This window comes from Myxocyprinus asiaticus, chromosome 17 (genome assembly GCF_019703515.2).
Source record: "Myxocyprinus asiaticus isolate MX2 ecotype Aquarium Trade chromosome 17, UBuf_Myxa_2, whole genome shotgun sequence".
NCBI lineage: Eukaryota > Metazoa > Chordata > Actinopteri > Cypriniformes > Catostomidae > Myxocyprinus > Myxocyprinus asiaticus.
This window is the reverse complement of record NC_059360.1, coordinates 21,448,196-21,469,971: the sequence shown is the minus strand read 5'-3', so window position 1 is coordinate 21,469,971 and position 21,776 is coordinate 21,448,196. Positions and strand designations below refer to the sequence as shown.

At 39.6% G+C, this 21,776-nt stretch overlaps 1 protein-coding gene and 1 pseudogene across 3 annotated transcripts; both read right to left on the bottom strand.

Annotated features, from left to right (window-relative positions):
* LOC127454940 (uncharacterized) overlaps positions 1 to 18,049 on the bottom strand; it is a 26,084-nt pseudogene extending 8,035 nt beyond the window's left edge.
* On the bottom strand, positions 17,572 to 21,776 carry dnal1 (dynein, axonemal, light chain 1). Of its 3 annotated transcripts, none has more exons than XM_051722555.1 (8): positions 21,698 to 21,727; positions 21,103 to 21,142; positions 20,712 to 20,810; positions 20,534 to 20,589; positions 20,375 to 20,430; positions 20,159 to 20,285; positions 18,605 to 18,745; positions 17,572 to 18,281 (listed from the first exon to the last, which is right to left on the bottom strand). In XM_051722555.1, the coding sequence occupies exons 2-8, from the start codon at positions 21,105 to 21,107 to the stop codon at positions 18,232 to 18,234; spliced, it is 534 nt and encodes a 177-aa protein (XP_051578515.1). In that variant the 5' UTR covers positions 21,108 to 21,142; positions 21,698 to 21,727; the 3' UTR covers positions 17,572 to 18,231. The 3 variants fall into 3 exon arrangements, with proteins under 3 accessions (XP_051578515.1, XP_051578513.1, XP_051578514.1); XM_051722553.1 differs by having other exon boundaries at positions 17,573 to 18,281; positions 20,712 to 20,821; positions 21,104 to 21,142; positions 21,698 to 21,776; XM_051722554.1 differs by having other exon boundaries at positions 18,242 to 18,345; positions 20,712 to 20,821; positions 21,104 to 21,142; positions 21,698 to 21,776.

The following is a 21,776-nucleotide window of genomic DNA, read 5'->3' as shown; positions in this document are numbered from 1 at the left end:
TGCATACTACGCAGACATTAAAAACAGTTCAATGAACGAAAATGAACTAACTTTTTAGTAGAAAAAAGTTCCGGAGTGAAACATTTATTTTTAAATGCTGGAAACCGGTTATAACTGGTTAATTTTGTTCCGATATTTTTTTCATGAAACTAAAGGCAAAAGGGTTTATCACAGTATATTTTTGGAACTACACCACTTCATGTTGTCCAAATAAGTGAAACATGCTTTGAACCTAAATGAAACTGCTGCATCACACATTTCTTTGCCTAATTGTCTGTTGTGGATTTTAACAACAATGTATAATTACTACATATACACCGATCAGCCACAACATTAAAACAACCTGGCTTATATTGTGTAGGTCCCCCTCGTGCCGCCAAAACAGCGCCAAGATGATATTCTTCTCACCACAATTGTGCAGAGCGGTTATCTGAGTTACCGTGGACAGTTCGAAACCAGTCTGGCCATTCTCTGTTGACCTTTCTCATCAACAAGGCATTTCCATCCACAGAACTGCCGCTCACAAGAGGTTTTTTGTTTTTGGCACCATTCTGAGTAAACTCTAGAGACTTTGGAGTGTGAAAATCCCAGGAGATCAGCAGTTACATAAATACTTATACCAGCCCGTCTGGAACTAACAATCATGCCATGGTCCAAATCATTGAGATCACATTTTTCCCCCATTCTGATGGTTGATATGAACATTAACTGAAGCTCCTGACCCGTATCTGCCTGATTTTATGCACTGTACTGCTGCCACATGATTGGCTGATTAGACAATTGCATGGATGATTGTTGGTGCCAGACGGGCTGGTTTGAGTATTTCTGTAACTGCTGATCTCCTGGGATTTTCACACACAACAGTCTCAGAAGTTACTCAGAATGGTGCCAAAAACAAAAAACATCCAGTGAGCTGCAGTTCTGTGGATGGAAATGCCTTGTTGATGAGAGAAGTCAACAGAGAATGTCCAGAACTGACAAAGTCTACAGTAACTCAGATAACCGCTCTGTACAATTGTGGTGAGAAGAATAGCATCTCAAAATGCTATTCTGAGATGTGGGTTGGCGCTGTTTTGCCAGCACGAGGGGGATCTACACAAAATTAGGCAGGTGGTTTTAATGTTGTGACTGATCGGTGTACATGCACGGCTAATTCAGATACAAAGAAAACATTATTAAAAGTTATTTTCTCAGTCTTCACTAAATTATTGTAAGATATGATGCATAAATATAGATTTGATGCAGCTACAGAAGCAGATCTTTACAATTTTACTTAACTGTTAATTAACTGAATGCTTGTTACGATTTCTATTGTAATAAATCAAAAATAAAATTTTATTTTGAGGCAAGTGGCTTATTTTGAGCTTGTTTTTCCAGACCAGATTGCATGCTTCTCTTGTGAGATCTGGCAACACTGCAGTTGGTATTTCACCCACCCCTTAGCGCAGAGTACTGTTATTTTAAAAATAATGTTATTAACCGTTCTTTTAACAGTCTCCTTTTATCTGGAAAGGAGGCTGCGGAACTTTTGAACCGGAACGAAAAAATACAGTTTATGCTCAGAATGAACCGAAATGAAAATCATTTCATTTTAAGTCCCTGCTATATAGTATGGAATTACGCATATTCGGACACAGGGTTTGTGTTGGTTGGATCTGGATTGATGAACCAGGCATGCATAAATACAGGGGTAGATCAACAGCGATGCAACAGTGTGAACAAACAGAATATTAGACAAAGGAGTGCAGGTTTCAACCTCAAACCAATACTGTGTGAAATATAGCAAATGCACCATCCAGCACTCAGGCTAGTGAATTTTTCAATCCAGATACACCTCCAGAATTCCATTCAGTGCCTGAATCTGTTCCAGCTCCTACAATAAATGCACAGTGTAAGAACAGATTACATGCAGTATGCATCTGTTGTTTCTTTAACAATAAAACCCCCAGTAGCCCTACAGTGAAAGTACAGTTTTCAGCACACTTGGCAGCTGCTTTGATCTTTACTCATGGGCGATTCTTTCCCTACAGGAGCTCAGCTAATACTTTACATCTCTGCAGATAGACAGAAGTGCCCCAGGGACTCTAGGCTGATAACTCCTCTCAGTATCCCACACAAGCTGAAGGGCATTGGGGAGGGAAAGAGAGAGAGAGAGAGAGAGAGAGAGAAATCCCTGAGCTGCCAACCACCCCTGACAGAGCTAGAGTTATTAGCCTCTGTCTGGAAACATCCCACACCGTACACTCCAGACGCTCAGACTTGACAGACCCCCAACAACCTACCCTTTGGCAGGAAGTAGTAGGGCAGGGCCAATCATTAATCATTAATATTGTGATTTCAACATGTCATTTTTTTGTCCATTAAGTTTCCTAAAGACCATTCAAATTGGCAGTTTTGCGCTCACTTGCGAGTATGAGAGTGCCAAGGCCAGAAACGTACTTAACGCAATTACGTGTACAAATACAAATGGTCAACCCCGGTCTTTTTGAATATACAGAACATGCATAATTCCGTTACTGACATAATTGCATTCCAATCCTCAGTATACAAGTGAGCAACAGAGTTACCATTAAATACATCAAACTGGATGTGTTATTATTCAGGTATGTTTCTAGAAATATATTGACTTTAACATACTTGCTCTGCAATATTCTCCTCAAACTGTTGCTCTGCAATGGCAGTAGTGAGCAGCGCGTTTTTGTTTCGTTGCCCATGTTAACAGACTACACACCACAAGCGTGAGTTGCAAGGTGACGCGTCCCAGAAGCGGCAGTGAGTGGATAGTTTCGGAGCTGAGCCTATTTTTGCCACGGGGCTCACGCTGAACTCAGTGTTTCTTAGTGTAGCAGAAAACTTTAAATAATCAGGAGATTATAGAAAAGACGCAAAAGCAAATAAACAATATTTAAACCGAACCTACAATCCACTACAATTTATAGGTCTGCATACAAACAAACAAAAATAACTAAATAAAGAAAAGAATAAATAAACTGCAGGAGTTTTGCCTGTGTTGCAGATATACAGAGACAGTTTAGAAGAGACGACCACTGGTATTAAAATGAATGGGAGAAATTGGAATGCCCGCCTTACAAGTAAAAGAGCCAATCACCTTTTAGATAAAGACATCGCCTGTCAATCAACTCAAGAACAAGTAGGCACATTAGCTGATCCAGCCTGAAAAAGCTTTTTTTAGTGTAATCTGAGGTAAAGCAGCACAATTTACGATACTATTGATGTCAGATTGAACTGCTGATTTTAAATATGTCCTTTGATCGTAATCATGACCAACTGTTTTGGAAAGTACAGTCTTTCCTCATTCAAGTATGGGAGCTGTACTTTTATGCCGCTTGTTTACAAAGAAAATAGCTGCCCAGACTGCCCGAAAGCATTCCAAAGATGACTGCAGAGTGGACTGACTTGCCTTGAAATGGGCTTTGATATACAGTTGTGCTCAAAAGTTTGCATACCCTTGGAGAATTGGTAATATATGTACCATTTTTAAAGAAAACATGAGTAAGCAGGCAAAACACATTTCTTTTATTTCTTATGGGATTTATATTCCACTGTAGGTTATAACAAAATGGCACAATCATAAAACAAAACATAGCAACAAAGAAAAAAATGAAATGACCCCTGTTCAAAAGTCTGCATACACTTTGTTCTTAATACTGTGTATTGCCCCCTTTGGCATCAATGACAGCGTGCAGTCTTTTGTAATAGTTGTCTATGAGGCCCCAAATTCCCCGTGCCTTTAGAGCTCACACACCCCCAAAACATCAGTGAGCCACTACCATGCTTCACAGTGGTGATGGTATTCTTTTCACTATATGCCTTGTTGACCCCTCTCCAAACATAGCGCTTATGGTTGTGATCATAAATCTCTATTTTGGTCTTGTGACTCCAAATTTCAGTGTGCCAGAAGCTGTGAGGCGTGTCAAGGTGTTGTTGGGCATATTGTAACCGGGCTTTTTTGTGGCATTGGCAACTCGACCATGCAGCTCATTTTTGTTCAAGTATCATCGTATTGTGCTATTTGAAACAACCACACCATCTTTTTCCAGAGCAGCCTGTATTTCTCCTGAGGTTACCTGTGGGTTTTTCTTTGTATCCCAAACAATTCTTCTGGCAGTTGCGGCTGAAATCTTTCTTGGTCTACCTGACCTTGGCTTGGTATAAAGAGATCCCTGAATTTTCCACTTCTTAATAAGTGACTGAACAGTACTGACTGGCATCTTCAAGGCTTTGGATATCTTTTTATATCCTTTTCCATCTTTATAAAGTTCCATTACCTTGTTACACAGGTCTTTTGACAGTTCTTTTCTGCTCCCCATGGCTCAGTATCTAGCCTGCTCAGTGCATCCACGTGAGAGCTAACAAACTCATTGACTATTTATACACAGACACTAATTGCAATTTAAAAAGCCACAGGTGTGGGAAATGAAACTTTAATTGCCATTTAAACCTGTCTGTGTAACCTTGTGTGTCTGTAACAAGGCCAAACATTCAAGGGTAAGTAAACTTTTGATCAGGGCCATTTGGGTGATTTCTGTTATCATTATGATTTAAAAAGGAGCCAAACAACTATGTGATAATAAATGGCTTCATATGAACACTATCCTTAAATAAAAGACAGTTTTTTTGCATGATCAGTCATATTTTCAAAATCAATGCCAAAATGTCACAATTTCTGCCAGGGTATGCAAACTTTTGAGCACAACTGTATGAACCACTCACAACAAAATACGCTGATAAACAAGTGCAAGTGACTGCCCGCCATTGCCGTAGGAACCTAGAAAAGAGACGAGGCCAATTTGAAAGCCTAAACGCGACGCGTTGCTCGTGTCTCGCTCAAGGAGTATGTGTGAATCCGGCGTGAAAGAGAAAAAAAAATAAAAAATCACAGTAGAAGTGGACAGTTCACACAAATGTCCGCTATAGCTCCCCTTGTAGCAGTGTTGATAATGCAACGTATATTTGCGCTGTGTTATGAAATGCGGTCTGATGCATTTTGGAACACAACCATGCACGAAATCGAGCTTGCATAGCTAGAAGCATCTGTGTTCACGTATTTGCGTGGAGTATGTTTCAGCCTTCAGACAGAGATATCACACAAGCAAGACTGTTGTTGTTCTGTCTACCAGCACGGCTGTGTTTTGGCTCAGGCCACAGGCAATTCATGATTTTGGATAATTTTACAACAAAAATGTTTATATCGGAAATATTCAATATATATCCAAGCAATTTATATGCACTAAAAAATATTTTTTTGTTGTGTTAATGTAGCTGGGGGGTGTGGTCATGTGTCTGTCTGCGGGAGAGGGAAAGCAGTAAGGCTTGTCACCAGGGTGGTAATTACTCTAACACCTGTCTCTCATTATAGTGATGGTGGAGGGAGATCTCCAGTGCCAGAGCATCAGAAAAGGCCAAAAACATGGCTTTGAAGGAGAACACCGTTATGGAGTCTTCACCGCTGGGCGAAGTTGTCAAGTCCCTCGCCAGCATCCAGAAAAACCAACATCGAGCCCTAATGGAGTTACGCCTGGAGCAGGAACAGCATTTTCAAGTCCTGCTCCAGGCACAAGCGGAGGACCGGCAGGTGCTCCAGAGCCCACCCTACCCATGGCCCTGATCAAGATGGAGCCGAATGATGACCCGGACGCCTTCCTTGATTTATTTAGGAAGGAATGCGAGTGGCCTCCCGACCAGTGGGTGGCTCGCTTATTGCCCTTGCTCTCTGGAGAGGCGCAGCTAACGGTACAGCAACTTCCCGCCACCAGCCTCATGAACTACCACCATCTGAAGAAGGCCATCCAGCAGTGGGTTGGTCGTAGCCTTCGGGAAGCATGGCCACCCGTTTGCTTTTGCCCAACAGCTCAGGGATGCCTGCCGGAAATGGTTGCTGGCAGAGGGAACTCGCGGAGCCGTGGATGTCGTCAATCTGGTGGTACTGGAGCAGTTCATCTCCCAGCTTCCTCAAGGAATGTCCGAGTGGATCCAGTGCCACCGCCCGGTGTCACTGGAGGAGGCCGTCCAGCCGGCAGAGGACTACATGGTGGCATTTCCAAGAAGCAGCAATACAGTGTTTTTTTCTTCTCCCTCTTCTCTCTCTCCTCCCCCTGTGTCTCACTCTTCCCACCCATCCCTCCCAGTACCGCCCAGTTCTGGCTCCCCGGAAGTGGGAAGGAGCCCCGCCCAAACCTCTCCCCTTGTCCGTCCCTCCTACTCCCCCTGTCTCTCTCCGCTTTCCTTTCCAGGTTGGCAAGATCGCCCCCATGAGTGTGGTAGGAAAGCCTGGGCCGGTCTGTCTGAGCTATGGGGAAGCCGGGCACTGCCAGGATCAATGTCCGGTGATGGAGGTAGAGACATTGATCTGGATCCCTGACGCTCTGCAGGCCACCCCTGATCGGGCAGGGGCATATCGGATATTGTTAAAGGTAAAAGGGGATACGCATCAAGCTGTGATGGATTCGGGTTGTTCTCGAACCTCTATCCACCAACGCTTGGTGCAAGGCGGGGCATTGGATAAGAATTAACGAATGAGGGTGAAATGTGTGCATGGTGACATTCACATGTATCCAGTGATTACCACTTAGATACAATTCAGAGGAAAAAGGCATAGATTTGAGGCCGCAGTTAATTCCCACCTCAACCATCCACAATTTCTGGGAACCAACTGGCCTGGTTTTAAAAGTTTATTAAGGGTAATGTGTGTGGATGGGTCCTGCAATGTGGTGTCGCGGTGTGTGACTTGCGATGCTACGGCTGGAGAGGCGGTGCCAGGGCCTTTGTCATCTGCTCCACGTCATGACGCAGACGAGGGGATTCCCATACTCAGGGGCTTCCCTGAGGGGGTTTTCCCTCTGGAGCAGTCACGTGACGAGTCCCTCAAGCACGCCTTTGACCAAGTGGAAGTAATTGATGGTCAACAGCTCTAGCCTAAAGTGGCGCTCACATACCCATACTTTTCTATTATTAATGAGCAGCTGTATCGAGTGATGCAGGACACTCAGACCAAAGAGAATGCAACTCAGCTATTGGTACCAAAGAGCCGTCGGGAAAAGTTCTTCCAGGCGGTTCACTATAACCCAATGGCTGGCCACTTAGATCACGAAAAGACTTTGAACTGTTTAATAGCCCGTTTCTTTTGGCCGAGCATTCACGGCAATGTACGCAAATGGTGTGCGTGAATGTCAGTTGGTGAATCCACCGGCCACCCCAAAAGCGCCATTTCGCCCTCTGCCGTTGATCGATGTCCCCTTCGAGACAATTGGCATGGACCTCGTCGGACCATTAGAGCGGACTGCACGTGGGCATCGCTTTGTATTAGTTCTGGTGGACTATGCAACGCGATATCCGGAAGCAGTGCCTCTACGCAACATCTCAGCACGTAGTGTTGCGGAGGCACTCTTCAAAATTATCTCCTGAGTGGGGATTCCAAAGGAAATCCTCACTAATCATGGCACAACATTCATGTCACGTATACTACGTGAACTGTACGAATTATTAGGCATTAAATTGATTCAAACCAGCGTTTATCACCCGCAAACCGACGGGTTGGTCGAACGATTTAATAAGACCTTGAAAAACATGATTCATGAGTTCGTCCACGAAGACGCTAAAAATTGGGATAAGTGGCTCGAACCCCTGTCGTTTGCAGTACGAGAGGTCCCGCAAGCCTCCACAGGGTTTTCCCCAATCAAGCTACTGTATGGGTGTCGGCTGCACGGTGTGCTCAACATCACACAGGAAGCCTGGGAGGAAGGACCTTCGAATAGCAAAAACCAAATTCAATAAGTTTTTGACCTTAGAGCAAAACTCCACACTTTGGGACAGGTAATACAGGAGAATTTGCTCAAAGCACAAGAATGTCAACGCCGACTGTACAACAGGGGCACTCGACTATGCAAATTTGCACAAGGAGATAAAGTGCTTGTATTGCTGCCCACTTCGAGCTCCAAATTACTCGCCAAGTGGCAAGGACCCTTTGAGGTCACACGACGAGTTGGAGATCTCGATTGAGGTTAGACGAACGGATAGGGGAGGGGCACGTCAAATCTACCACCTCAACCTCCTCAAACCTTGGAGGGAGGCAGTGCCTGTAGCCATGGCAATGGTAGTTCTGAAGAGGGCGGAGCTCGGGCCGGAGGTGACTCCCAAACAAAATTCATTCACCCTGGTCCCTTGTGGTGACCACCTCTCACTGTCGCAGCTTACAGACATTGCCCTGTTGCAAACGGAATTCGCGGATGTGTTTTCACTCCTTCCCGGTCGCACAAAATTTATAGGAGCACCATTCTGAGACCTCCCCGGGGGAGGTGGTTCATAGCTGCCCCTATCATCTTACTGAACACAAGAAAAAGATCATTCAGGAAGAATTAGAGGCAATGTTTGAAATGGGTGTAATACAAGAGTCGCACAGCGATTGGGCCAGCCCGGTAGTTCTGGTACCGAATAGCGACGGCTCGGTCTGGTTCTGTGTTGACTTCCGGAAAATGAACGCTTAACCAATGCCGCGAATTGAGGAGTTACTTGATCGGTTGGGCGCGGCTCAATTTTACTTGACGCTGGACTTAACAAAGGGTTATTGGCAGATCCCTTTAACTCCAATGTCCTGAGAAAAAAAACGGCCTTTTCCACACCATTTGGATTACATCAATTTGTGATGCTTCCATTTGGTTTGTTTGGAGCTCCGGCCATGTTTCAGCGCCTCATGGAAAAGATCCTCAGACGGCATGTGCAACATCTGAGGGCTGTCCTGAGAGCGCTGCGACAGGCGGGACTCATGGCCAACCCGAAGAAATGTGCAATTGGGCAGGAGGAAGTTAGGTATCTGGGGTTCCACTTGGGTCATGGGCAGGTGCGTCCACAGGTTAACAAAACCACAGTGTTCGTGGCCTGCCTGACTCCCAAGACCAAAAAGAAGGTAAGGCGGGTTGGCTGGCTACTACCAGATGTTTGTGCCTAGTTACTCTGATGTCACCAGCCCGCTGACTGACCTTACTAAAAAGGGGGCCCCCGATCCGGTCCAGTGGACAGAGTCGTGCCAACAGGCTTTCCTGAAGGTAAAGTCTGCACTTTGTGAGGGGGCCCCGGCCTGAGTCGGCGGTGGGGGTATGTGGCATGGGGGGCATGGTCATGTGTTTGTCTGCGGGAGAGGGAAAGTGGTAAGGCTCGTCACCTGGGTGTAATTACTCTAACACCCATCACTCATTATAGTGATGGCGGAGGGAGACCTGATAAGGCACGGTAGAGCGTCAGAAAAGGGAGAGACAATTAAAAGAGATCGACCTTGAACCTGATTCGTTGTCTCCGGACTCCTCCATTGCTACGAACTTAACCTATCACAGTAGCATTGATGAAACTGGCCATTTCCCAGCATATTTTTCATAGGACTCGATAGGTAAATATTAAAATTAAGTGTTATTTTATGTTTTGTGCAAGATGAATATAAAGGGAGATACTTGTTAGTGTTTAATGTTTTATGTTATGTTGAGATTAAGAAAAGTTTCTGTTATGTTGGAATTTTGGGGGTTACCATTATGGTGAAGAGTGAAGCTTGAGGTAATGATGAGGACAGGTAAACGTTGCACACGAAATTGATTGTTCGCTTCGTTGAGCAATTGATATTAACCATAGCTGTCATGTGTATTTTTTTGATTCTTGCATTTCATGTCTTTTAATTTTGAAAATTCTAGTTCCTGGTTTCATGTCATGTGGTTCCCTTGTCATGTGATTTCATGTTTTCCCTCTATGTTCATGTGTCTTGTTTTCATTGGTTGATTGTCTTGTTATCTTGTTTAGAGTTCTGTTTGTTCATTGGTTTATTCTCCCATGTCCATGTATTTATACCCTCATGTTTTCCATTGTCCTTTGTCAAGTATTGTAGATGTGTTGTGTAACGTCGTGTTATTGTTCAAGCCAAGCCAATTCAAGTTCATGTTTATGTTTTGTTTTATAGTCAAGTCGTTTATGTTGGTTTTGTACTCACGTTTGGATAAATGCACTTTGTAAATAAACTGCACCTGGGTTCTCTTTACTTCATCATCATTGCCAGCGCCAGTGCAACATTACAATAGCATAGTTACTAAACTGCTGCTTCAAACCAACATGTGCTGTATTTAGCATGCTAACATTCACTTTCACTAGTTAGTGCATAAAGACATAAAATAGATTTATTTGAATTACATTGACACTTTTGTTGGGTTTACCCAATTCAACAAGGTTAGTTCTACATAAAGTGTTTGTGATGAAATAAGATAGTCATTTTAAGTTAAAACTAATTTCAAAAACATGGAATCACTGTCCATTATTGAATTAGGTTCAGCCAAGGAGCTATTTTTGAGTGTGTGTGTCAGACAAAAATTGGCCAGTTAGTTCATGCATTTCTTTTCTGCCAGCACAAATAGTTCCAAAAGACGACAAAACACCAAGTACATCTCTGATCACTGCAGTGCTCTCAATACTCTGTTTTGAACTAGTGGTGTAACATTTGAAAATGAACTAGTATTTTGGAATTAACGTTTTAAGTTTTGAGGGTGAACAACTGTTTTTTAATGAATTAGTTGAATCAATTTTCAATAATTGAAAATACTTTTTTTGCCACCTACTGGCGTAAATATGCAATCTCCAGAAATCAGTGAATGAATCAGTGAAAGCAATTAAAATGAATGATAATCAAAATCTCCACCACTATTTGAAAAGCCACTCCATGGAAACTATTTGGAGTGATACAAATAGTGAAGTGTCCCAGTCTCTTGGAATGCCGCTCATCCAATGAGATTCTGGTTGGACCAGAACTAACTGTTGTATAAATTAATTTAAAACTCAAAAGCAGTGCGAGTTGATTTTCATTTCAGAAAGTAATTTATATTAATCCTTTTTTCAAACTATCTGTTTCAAAGAATGAGTTCTTGCTTTAAAATGTTTTGGTCAAAAATTCATGTTGGTAAATGTTGATGTTTATTACTAAATTAAATTGGTTCATTTAAGTAGTAAAAATAAGAAAGTATTCTTCCTCATGTTCATTTTGAAAACATGCTATTATGTTTACTGGATTTTACAAGATTATAATTAGATTTTTAATGTGTATTAGTTCTTACATTTAACACTTTGAAACAATGGCTGTCTGGTTTGAAATGCTTGTTCCTCTGATTTGGATGAGGAGGGAAATAACCCAGCCCTAAAAAGTAGCACTTTTTAAAATCGCTCTCATTGTCTCTCTTACTCGCTGGCTTTCATTTTCTTTATATCCCACGCTTTCATTTTCACACAGTCCCAACAGCATAAACAACTGGTCTGAAAAACCAGCCCCTTCATTAAATATCAGGAGTAAGAAGTTTTCTCTGAGATAAAATACTCTTACAGAGCCTCTAAAGAGCAAGGAAAAGAGGACGAGAACCGGAGAGTGTGGGCCTTTTGACTTTAAAGATCAAGATCCACTCTCTTCAAAAAGGCAGAATTTCCCAGCCTGTCAATATGTCACACAAAAGCATGCGCCAGCAGCTACACAGAGGTGGATGCTCCACTACAACCTTCCCCAGGAAAAGCCAGGCGATGAAAAACACATTGACAGCTGCTTGCAATCATCTCGCGATTGAGACAAGCTTGTTACCTAGCTTACGGCAGTTATTATCAAGCGCTGATCACCATATGCTCTGATGATGGATAAAACACGACATACACCCAAGGAATACAAATGCTTGACGATATCTTTGAAGAGAATCTAAATTAGTAAAGGTGTTACTCGTCATGTAATGACAATTTTCCTAAGCTTAACTTATAACAGTTGCCGAAATAACCTTTAATGCAGAAATCTTGGTCCATCCATACATGATCTCTTGTCAGTATTTCATTAAAATGCAGCTGATGTCATGTTGCTATGATGAAAACCAATGACGTTAGTCTGACAGATAGCAGAGGGGTTGATATTGGATAGAAAAACATGAAACATGACAGTTTGTGTGTTATTACATTTGTGTATTTGCATCCAAAAAACAAACAAACAAAAAAAAATTCAAAGGAAAATACGTTTATTTTTCTTATCACATTGAAATGTTCTTTTCTTGTTTTAAGCATAAACTTTACTATATTTTGTAGTATAATAAGATTTAATATCTCATTATTTTGGCTTCTCATGTAAATCAAGACAAAAAATAATGCTCTGTTTAAAATGACTTCAGACCACAATAGTTGAGTGACACCTTGTGGGTGAGCCTGGATCTCTCTTCCTGGGCTGAGAGTAAGCTCTTCCACTGGAGCCTCAATTTGCCGTATTGCCACTGCAGTGCCCGCAGCGCCTGGTCTCTTTGGAATCAACTTCTGGTCCATGTGCCACTATGTCTTTCTGTCCAATTATGAGACCTTAGGGGACCTAACATGACCAAACATGATGTTGTAACAAGTGAACAAATCACTAAAACACCTTGTTTGTCTCACTTTAGAAGCTAGATATGGCCCTAGATATGAGAGACTGCTTTGGTGGCTTTTCCCACATGTAAAGACTGACTAATTTGCGAGCCAATAGCATTGGAGTGTAAGCTGTGGAGGAGCATCATTGGTTTGACCCACTGAATGAATACGCCTCATTCTTCCCCCATTCAATTTGTGAACGAGCGAGGATCAGCGTTCGAAGTTGCATACTACTCTACTATTTCTGCCATAGACTGATATGGCAGAAATAGTAAAAGACAATATTCTGAATGAATATTTGCTGGCTATCTTGAATAATGTAAACACAGAGCAATAAAACAAAACACTACCTATGCAACAGAGTGGAATACATTAAATGTGCACATCTAACAGTGTCATTGGGGGCTGAGCCCCCCCTAAGATTGAATTCCTAGAATCACTCCTGGTGCAAGATGAGTTATGCATTGAAGTTTAATGCTTATGGTAAGGAGTTGGTTCAAATCCCTAACCTGAAAGTATGAGCAATAGTACAGGTGATGCTTGCCTTAGCAAACACCACTAATAAAATAGATGAAATTAAGAAGACTCAAAAAGCCTCCACTAGATAAAAGTTTTAGGACTTAACCAATTAGATTTTCAACAGTGAATAAAACAGCTTTAGAACTGATCCAAAAGCAAACAGGATTTTATTGATTGTGCTCCATTCTTGATCGTTTTTTATATTAGAAAGTCAATTAGATTAGTCCAGTCAAGAGCAAACAGAACCAAAAGTTAACCATTTAGCATCTCAGTCTTATGTTAAGTCTAAAACCAGCAAAGTTCTTGATAGGCTGCTAATATAATAATTGCAAAAACAGCACTGTTATTAATGGCAACTTATGTGGAGATTAAATAACCTTTCTCTGTCTCATTGTGCCTAAAACACAGTATTATTCTGCCCTCTGCTGGCCCTATTTAGAATAGCACTTATCATAAAAGACCATTTCAAGGGGTCATGGCATGAGGAATCAAATTTTCCTTGATCTTGACATATAAACATCATTGTACTATAAAAAATAAAAAAAACCTACTGCAAGTTTCAGAACTCAAAATTTTTTCATCATAAAAAAGTATTTGTTGAAACAAAGCTGCCAAAATGACTCGTTCTCTATTTCCTCCACATTGTGATGTAACGCTTTGGCAGACATTTGCATCTGACTGCCTCCACAACAACACATCAATGCCTACTTTACCTTTAATCACTTCTGTACAGTAATGGTGAGCAGTGAGATGGCAAGTACAGAGAGCAGGTCAGTGTAGAGCAGAGAGTCAATCAGAACTGTGGGTGTTTACTGTCAAGTCTTAAAGAAGAAGCAGCACCAAAACAGAGCATTTCTGAGAGAGGGCCAGAATGAGACTGGAAAATTATCATGCTTTGCAAATATAGAACTGTTATTTTTTGTGCAAAATATTTCACTGAGATGTTACTCAGAAGGGGCAAATTATTGGCCTGCATCAAGCAAAGAAAACAGCTAATGATATTGTTGAAATCATTGGAATTGGGTTAAGAACTGTCCAATGCATTATTAAAACCTGGAAGGATAGTGGTGAACCATCAGCTTCGTGGAAGAAATGTGGTCGGAAAAAATCTTGAATGATCGTGATTGGAGATCACTAAAACGCTTAGTGAAGTCACATCGTAAAAAAATAAAACAATCGACAGTAGAACTCACTGCTGTTTAATAGTGAAAGTAAAAGCATTTCCACATGCACAATGCAACGAGAACTTACAGGATTGGGACTAAACAGCTGTTTGGCCACAAGAAAGCCACTTGTTAGTGAGGCTAATCGGAAAAAACTTCTTCAGTTTGCTAGGGAGCATAAAGATTGGACTGTGGAGCAATGGAAAAAGGCTCTTGAGGCAGTGTTATGATCTGGGGTTGCTTCAGTTGGTCAGGTCTAGGCTCAGCAACGTTATGCGGCAATAAAATGTCAGCTGAATACCTGAATGTACTGAATGACCAGGTTATCCCATCAATGGATTTTTTCTTCCCTGACAGCACAGGCGTATTCCAGAACAACAATGCCAAGATTCATCGGGCTCAAATTGTGAAAGAGTGGCTCAGGGAGCATGAGGAATCATTTTCACACATGAATTGGCCACCACAGAGTCCTGACCTTAACCCCATTGAAAGTCTTTTGGATGTGCTGGAGAAGACTTTACGGAGTGGTTCGACTCTCCCGTTATCAATACAAGATCTCGGCCAAATATGTATGCAACTCTGGACAGAAATAAATGTTGTACGTTGCTTAAGGTTGTCGAATCAATGCCACAATGAATGCGTGCCATAATCAAAGCTAAAGGCAGTCCAATTACATATTAGAATATGCAACTTGTTTTTTGGCCAGGCAGTGTATATATATTAATTATATGAATCATACAGTCATCTCATGCTTAATCAAAACTCAGATGAGAGTGTGTCTAACTCCTGAACTTTCTCTGCCGGCAAAAACTCCATCAGTGTCCCTGATGACAGTGCCCTGCTGAATGCCAGGAGTTTTCAGCTCCCCACCTCTTCTAGGTGACTGGGGGTGCGGTACGCCACCACCCACGAGGTCCCATAGCCACAGTCCCAGAGAGCACTCCTCACAAACTGGAGATGTGTATCTTCGAGAACAACAGTTAGACTCAGCGGGCTGGACAAACACTAACAGATTACACATGGATTATAGTTTGGGCAGTGATAAATGTGTTACCAAAGTGTTGGTCTTTAGAGTCCTGGCACACACAATCCAGTACAATGGCAATGGTGTTTAAGCACACTAAGCAATTTAGGGTTCTTATTAATCAAGCTAATGATTTCACACCTAAATCAAGTTATTCAGGATATGAAAATGGGCTGTTACAATAAATGTAAGCTTTTTTCCTTCCATTATCATAATATGTATTGGGTTTCAGTCCATTCTGTCGCTCACACGCTCACACACGCGTTGGTACTCGTATCATTGAGGGTTTTCCATTGCTATAATGGTCTTTATACTAAGCTCATTATATTTTATATCCCCTAAACCTACTATCCCTTAACCTTTCACAGAAATCTTTTTACATTTTCATTAAAACACAATTTAGTATGTTTATTAAGTCCTTTGAACTACAGGGACAGTTAATATGTCCTATCAATGTAGATTGTAGGTCACAGATGTCCTACATTGTGAGGCAATTTTCATCCCCATAATGTATTAGGTCATACTGTGGTATCACCATGGTATTGATATTTAGATGGTAATACCTTGGTACTGTCATTTGGTATTATATTTTCAAAATGTACATGTCCAAAACTATGGTATTATTACTATGGTATATGTATAATAAAAAACACAAAACATAGTACTACGTACTTTTTGGTTGTAGGTGTGATTCTTTACCTATTTAACCACCTTTGTTTGACAACTGGTGCAGTCAGCACTTCTAGCACTACTTTGTCTTACCTTGGTATCACTAAATCTATGAGACGAGCAGTTCTGCATATTGTGAACTTAACGCATCATGTTTGTTGAATTTGGCTCTCCGGAAGGCATCAGCTGTCGGGATCGACTTGACGTTTAATCCAGAGAGTATCTTGCACAGAGACTCTATGACTTGCGCAGCATTTGTACTGTGTAGTTTGTTGGTGATTCGACACTGTTTTGGCGCGTTCTGTAATTGACGTGAATGTTGTCCAATCAGAATTGTAGACAGCCATTGCGATGACGTCAAATGACACCCACTATCTTTTTGTAAAAACAAACAAACAAACAACTATCTTCTTGTAAAAAAATAAATCGTACTTGTAACTTGCAATGTCAGAATATTTTATTCGCTGCTTCAATACCGTTTTAGATTTTATATTTAAAAAAGAATTGTAACAAATGAAGAACATATAAATAAATAACATGTGAATGTGGAAAAATCTTGAATGTATTATCTGTTAGAACTATTTCAGCTTTAATATCCTTAAAAACTCATTAATCAGAGAACCAAATACATTTAAACAGAGATACGCACATATAAAATAATTGTAAGGAACAACCATTGATATATAATATTACAATAAAAAAAAAATACATATAAAACATTTTCACTTCATAATTGATTGTTTTTATTTATTTGCTAGGAGGGAAAGTCAGATGAATCAGTAATAATAGAATGAATGGATGATTGTGTACAGTGTTCCTTTGCTGCCCCCTGCTGTTTTAGAATTGACGTGCATCTCTCTCATCAATATAAAGATGCGTTGCATTACCAAAACAATCTGATGAATGGAATGATAATGAAATTATAACAATCTAATTACCTTATGTGAAGAGAATAAAGTTGTTTATTTATCTCGTGATAAACATTAGACAAAAACAATTCATACAGAGGGAGAGACAACAATTTAGAGTCACAACATTTCTGCATAATCATTATAAACATGCATAAAAATGTAAATATAAAATTAAATTACTCTTCAACAACAAAATTGTTAACATAAAGTCCAAGTATTCTTTTATTTCGAGTTTTAAATACAAAATTAGTTATAGTGCTTTGATTTGGCAACAATATATTTAATTTACTTAACTAAACCCTAAAGATCCCATAAATGAAAATTCTCTCATCATTTACTCACCCTCATGCCATCTCAGATGTGTATGACTTTCTTTCTTCTTCAAAACACAAACGAAGATTTTTAGAAGAATATCTCAGCTCTGTAGGTCCATTCAATGTATGTGAATGGTGTCCAAAACTTTGAAGCTTCAAAAAGCACATACACATAGCCTTAAAGTAATCTGTAAGAGTACAGTGGTTTAATCCATGTCTGAGCGATCCGATTAATTTTGGGTGAGAACAGACCAAAATATAACTCCTTTTTGACTATAAATCTTGGCATGAGCAGTCTCCTAGTGCCATCTAGCGCTCTGCGCATGCGTCAAGCACTAGGAAGCCCCTAAAGATTGCAATGGCAAGATGTACAGTGAAAAATTAGTTACATTTAGGTCTGTTCTGACCCCAAAACCGATAGGATCGCTTCAGAAGACATGGATTAAACCATTGGAGTCGTATGGATTACTTTTATGCTGCCTTTATGTGACCTTTGGAGCTTTAAAGTTTTGGTCACCAATCACTTGCATTGTATGGACCTACAGAGCTGAAATATTCTTCTAAAAATCTTTGTTTGTGTTCAGCAGAAAAATGAAAGTCAAACACATCTGGGATGGCATGAGGGTGAGTAAGTGATGAGAGAATTTTCTTTTTTGGGTGAACTATTCCTTTAAGATACTTTATGGAGGCATGCTACAAATTGTTTAATTGATCTCCTTCTGCATTTTTCTTCATATTTTAAAATACCAAACACATCAAATGTACTGTGCTAACAATGCACATAATGAGCAGTTCAGACAGTTTTGATTTTGCTTTGTTACAAGCTTGCACACAGTCTTTTACCATTTCAAATGTTATTGATTATCCTGATGAGAAGTGAGAGCTACAATATAACAAAATGTTGCTTTGATTATGTGAAAAAAAAATGTTTTTAGTTAATTGCAGTTCCATCCATTTTGTCCTTTTGCTCAACCCATAAATCATGATTTTGTAACTCTTGTGCTTAGGCTAACAAAAGATATCCACGGAGTGCTTCTCCATTCTACTCAAACAGTGTTAAAGTTTAAGAAATTGGATTTAGATTTTCAACTTATTTAAATACACCTAAAACATTGCAAATATTGCACAGACTTTTAATAGCTAAAATGCTGGTGTTTGATCAATAAAAACATACCAACTTCAGAATAAAATTTTATCAATTTTAGAAAGTTAAACAAATTGCATTAACTCTCCCCTTCAGCTTCCTCCTCCTCTCGTTTAATGATTGGGTTGCCTAAAGATGAAAATAATTATGAGGAATCATCAAGGATCATCTTTTGTCACCATGGCCTCATTTTCTGACAAACATAACACTTATATTAACAACATAAGCACTAACAAATATAAAATGTGGTATTTGAGTTATTTGAGGGAATCACACTGTTATATCAATCCCTCTAAGTTTTAATGAAAATTACAAAAATTCCAGTCCACTAATTTAACAAGTTTAAGCACATCCAAACAAATAATAACATTATGATTCCTTCCAATTCACAGTTTATTTAAATGTATGTAAAATAAGCCTCTAAAAGGTAAGTGAAGATATGTGCTACTTACCATCTAGCTTTTTAAGATTGGGAAGTCTCTTAGTTGCCTCCTCCATCCAGCTGCCATCAGCAGCATGCTTTTCCTCTAATGGGTTTCCAACAAAAACGAGATCCACCAATGATGGAAGGTCTGCAAGCTTCAGAAACTCCCCTAAAGGAACAAACAGCCTCATAAAATGCTGATGCTACACAATGTCACCACACACTGATTAGGCTATTTAATAACAATGTTGTTTTAAACAATCCGAAATACAATGTGATTAAGCTTTAACCCTTCAAGCTTGGATGGGCCCGGGAGAAAAAATATAATTGTCAAAATATTAATAACAGCAGTTTTGACCAACAGATAATAGGTATTGTTTGAAAGTTTAGAAACTCTACTTTACAAAGCATATAGGCATTATGACCAAAACCGAACAAGTGCTTTAAAAATTTGCAGAAAAATCAGAGTGTTTCGATTTTGATAATTTATTAATAATTTTGCACTGTACATATTATTGTAATCAGTAAAAACACCAAACTCATCAAACAGCCATGTGTCATGTTTTACTCACAGACAAAAATATAGCAAGTAATAGCTAAGTATATTTCTTTGACATTTATGTTTCATGTGAACAGGCTCATATGCTTCATTTTCACTTATCACATAACATTATTTAGAGGAGGCAGTTTTCTTTCAAATGAGCCCACACACAAGGTAATCAGATGCATAGATCATTACATAATTGACACAAAGCACAATGAGCACACAGCATCTGGCTATCTGACATCTTGCAATCTGGCTGAAAACACGTTAGCTTTCCTGGATCAGATGACATCATTGGAAGTTATGTAGCGTCATGGAATGCTAAACCATTCGAGTCTGGTTCAGATCGGTGCAAAAAGTCATCCATATTTGGGCAAAGAGTCATGTGATCAATCACTCTAATTACATATGGCCACCAGGAGATTGCGCAAAGTACATGACTCAATGATGACTCAAATGGCACAGAATGAAACTCATTCTGTGAAATCTCATTACTAAAATCATGTCTGCATGCTATGCAAACCTTTAGTCATTGTTGTGTTTGCATGTGTAATTAGTTCTTATGTACACTTATTATGTTTTATTTATTTGGAGAGGCTTTTGGACACTTGGAAATGTTTTTGGACACTAGAATAAATTATATTTGTAACGCTATAACTCTTGATTGCTTTGTTAAATCAACACAAAATATCTCAACTGACATGATTGGGAGCAAAACAAAACAATTTTTTTGGAGCTACCTTATTTACACCCAGAGAAATATGTCAAATCAGAAAAATAAGAAGAAAAAAAGTACATTTTTGACTCAAGTTTTTTTGTGAGTCTGAGAGTCTCAGAATTTATCATGATTTTTATCATTAAACATTTTGAAAAGTTTATTTACAATGATACCAAACACCCCTTCTTGTTTTGTTTTTTTGCTTTGAGTTGTCTTTAATTTTGGGTATGCCCTTGAAACAGGAAATCTTTAAAAACACCCCCAGAGCTTAAAGGGTTAAACTGCTATCTAAATCTCATCTATCTATTTGACATGCTCACCCCACTCCTTGACCAAGTTGTTGGAAATGTAAAGGACTTTGAGTTTCTTCATGACATGAATTCCCTTCAGCTTTTCTATGAGGTTAAAAGAGATCCACAGCTCCTCCAGAGTATCACCTACTGCCTCCTGTGGGGGAAAGATAAGGAATAAGAGTGATATCTGAAGTTCCCGCCATCAATCACCCTCTACATTAGCATTAATGCTGTGTTACTTACGAGTCCATTCAGATTTTTGATGTTGTTCCGCCCCAAGGACAATATCTTAAGGTTCTCTAGGAGAAATTTTTTATCAAACTTAGGTGTTCCATTAATATTTAAAATAAAATACTGAAGTGGACAAATACACGTAAGTATGTGTATGCCAGATATACTTACTAAGGCCGTTCAAGTTGGCAATTTTTTCGATACAGTTCGTAGACAAGGTTAATCTCCTTAGAAGGAAAGAACATACAATGAAGAGATGTTAGACAGTTATTATATACAGTATGACTGAAAAGTTGGCTGATAAGAAAATGCACAAGCAATTAAGGAGGCATACTGTATTTAGACTCACTCGCAGTTGACAAGACTTGAGAGAGATGCATCCATTTTTTCAATGGGAGGGATCTGACTATAAAGCTTCACTGCTGTGGCCTCACTCGCTTTTTCTCCTGTTTTCTCCTCCTAGTAAAAATCCATTCTAAAATTATAAACAAATCTGTAATATTTTGCACTGTATGCCACCGTTTCCCAGCAAAAATTAGTTTTATGAGTAGCTGTCATGGTATTACATTATAGATGTATAACCTCCTGCTATTTTTGAAAATTAAAAACCTAATAGATTTTTTTTTTTTTTTACTTTTATATGTACAGAGCGGAAGACATTGTATTCTAGGAATGTTTAATGGATGAAACCTCAGAAATGTTTTTTCTGCAAACTAAAGTAACATATAATGAATGTTTTACCCATTTTGCCAGGGCCTCTTTAATAGTGGTTGCTTTTGCCTGAGAGAAAACAAAAACAAAAACATAATGAGTGGTTAAAGATAATCTTTGGTATATTTGTCAGGATACATTTTGAGTAATTAAAGCACATTTGAAGATATTTTTTGCACATTAAAAATGTTAAAAATGTAATGAATGTGATCCAAAAACGGAACAAAGTCCAAATAAATGTTTATTTTCGCTGGATCTCTAACAGTATGCTAATGTTATTAAAATCACCAGCCTCACTAAACTCATCTACGGTCATTAGCTCATCGGTGGACATCTTTCACAACACGCAATGCCTCTTTACCTGATATTAATACTAAGTTTAATACCTAATAAACTGATATCTTTCCACATTTAAAACCTCTTTAACATTTGTATCCGCTGCAGCTGCCTCACATTAGTGACGAGCATTGAAGCAGCTTGTATTTGTAGTTTGCATATTGCACATTTTGATTATGAATATCCTATTTTTAACTTCCTCGTGTAGAACAATGGTTTGTTATATGTTGCGCTCAGTAACATCGCATAATAATGTGTATTAAAGGCAAAAACAGGATGGGAACTCACCATGTTGATCTTCTCGGTTGCTATGGAACTGCCCTGACGCAAAGCGCGTGCGCAAATGGATGCGTCCTACAGTACGTGC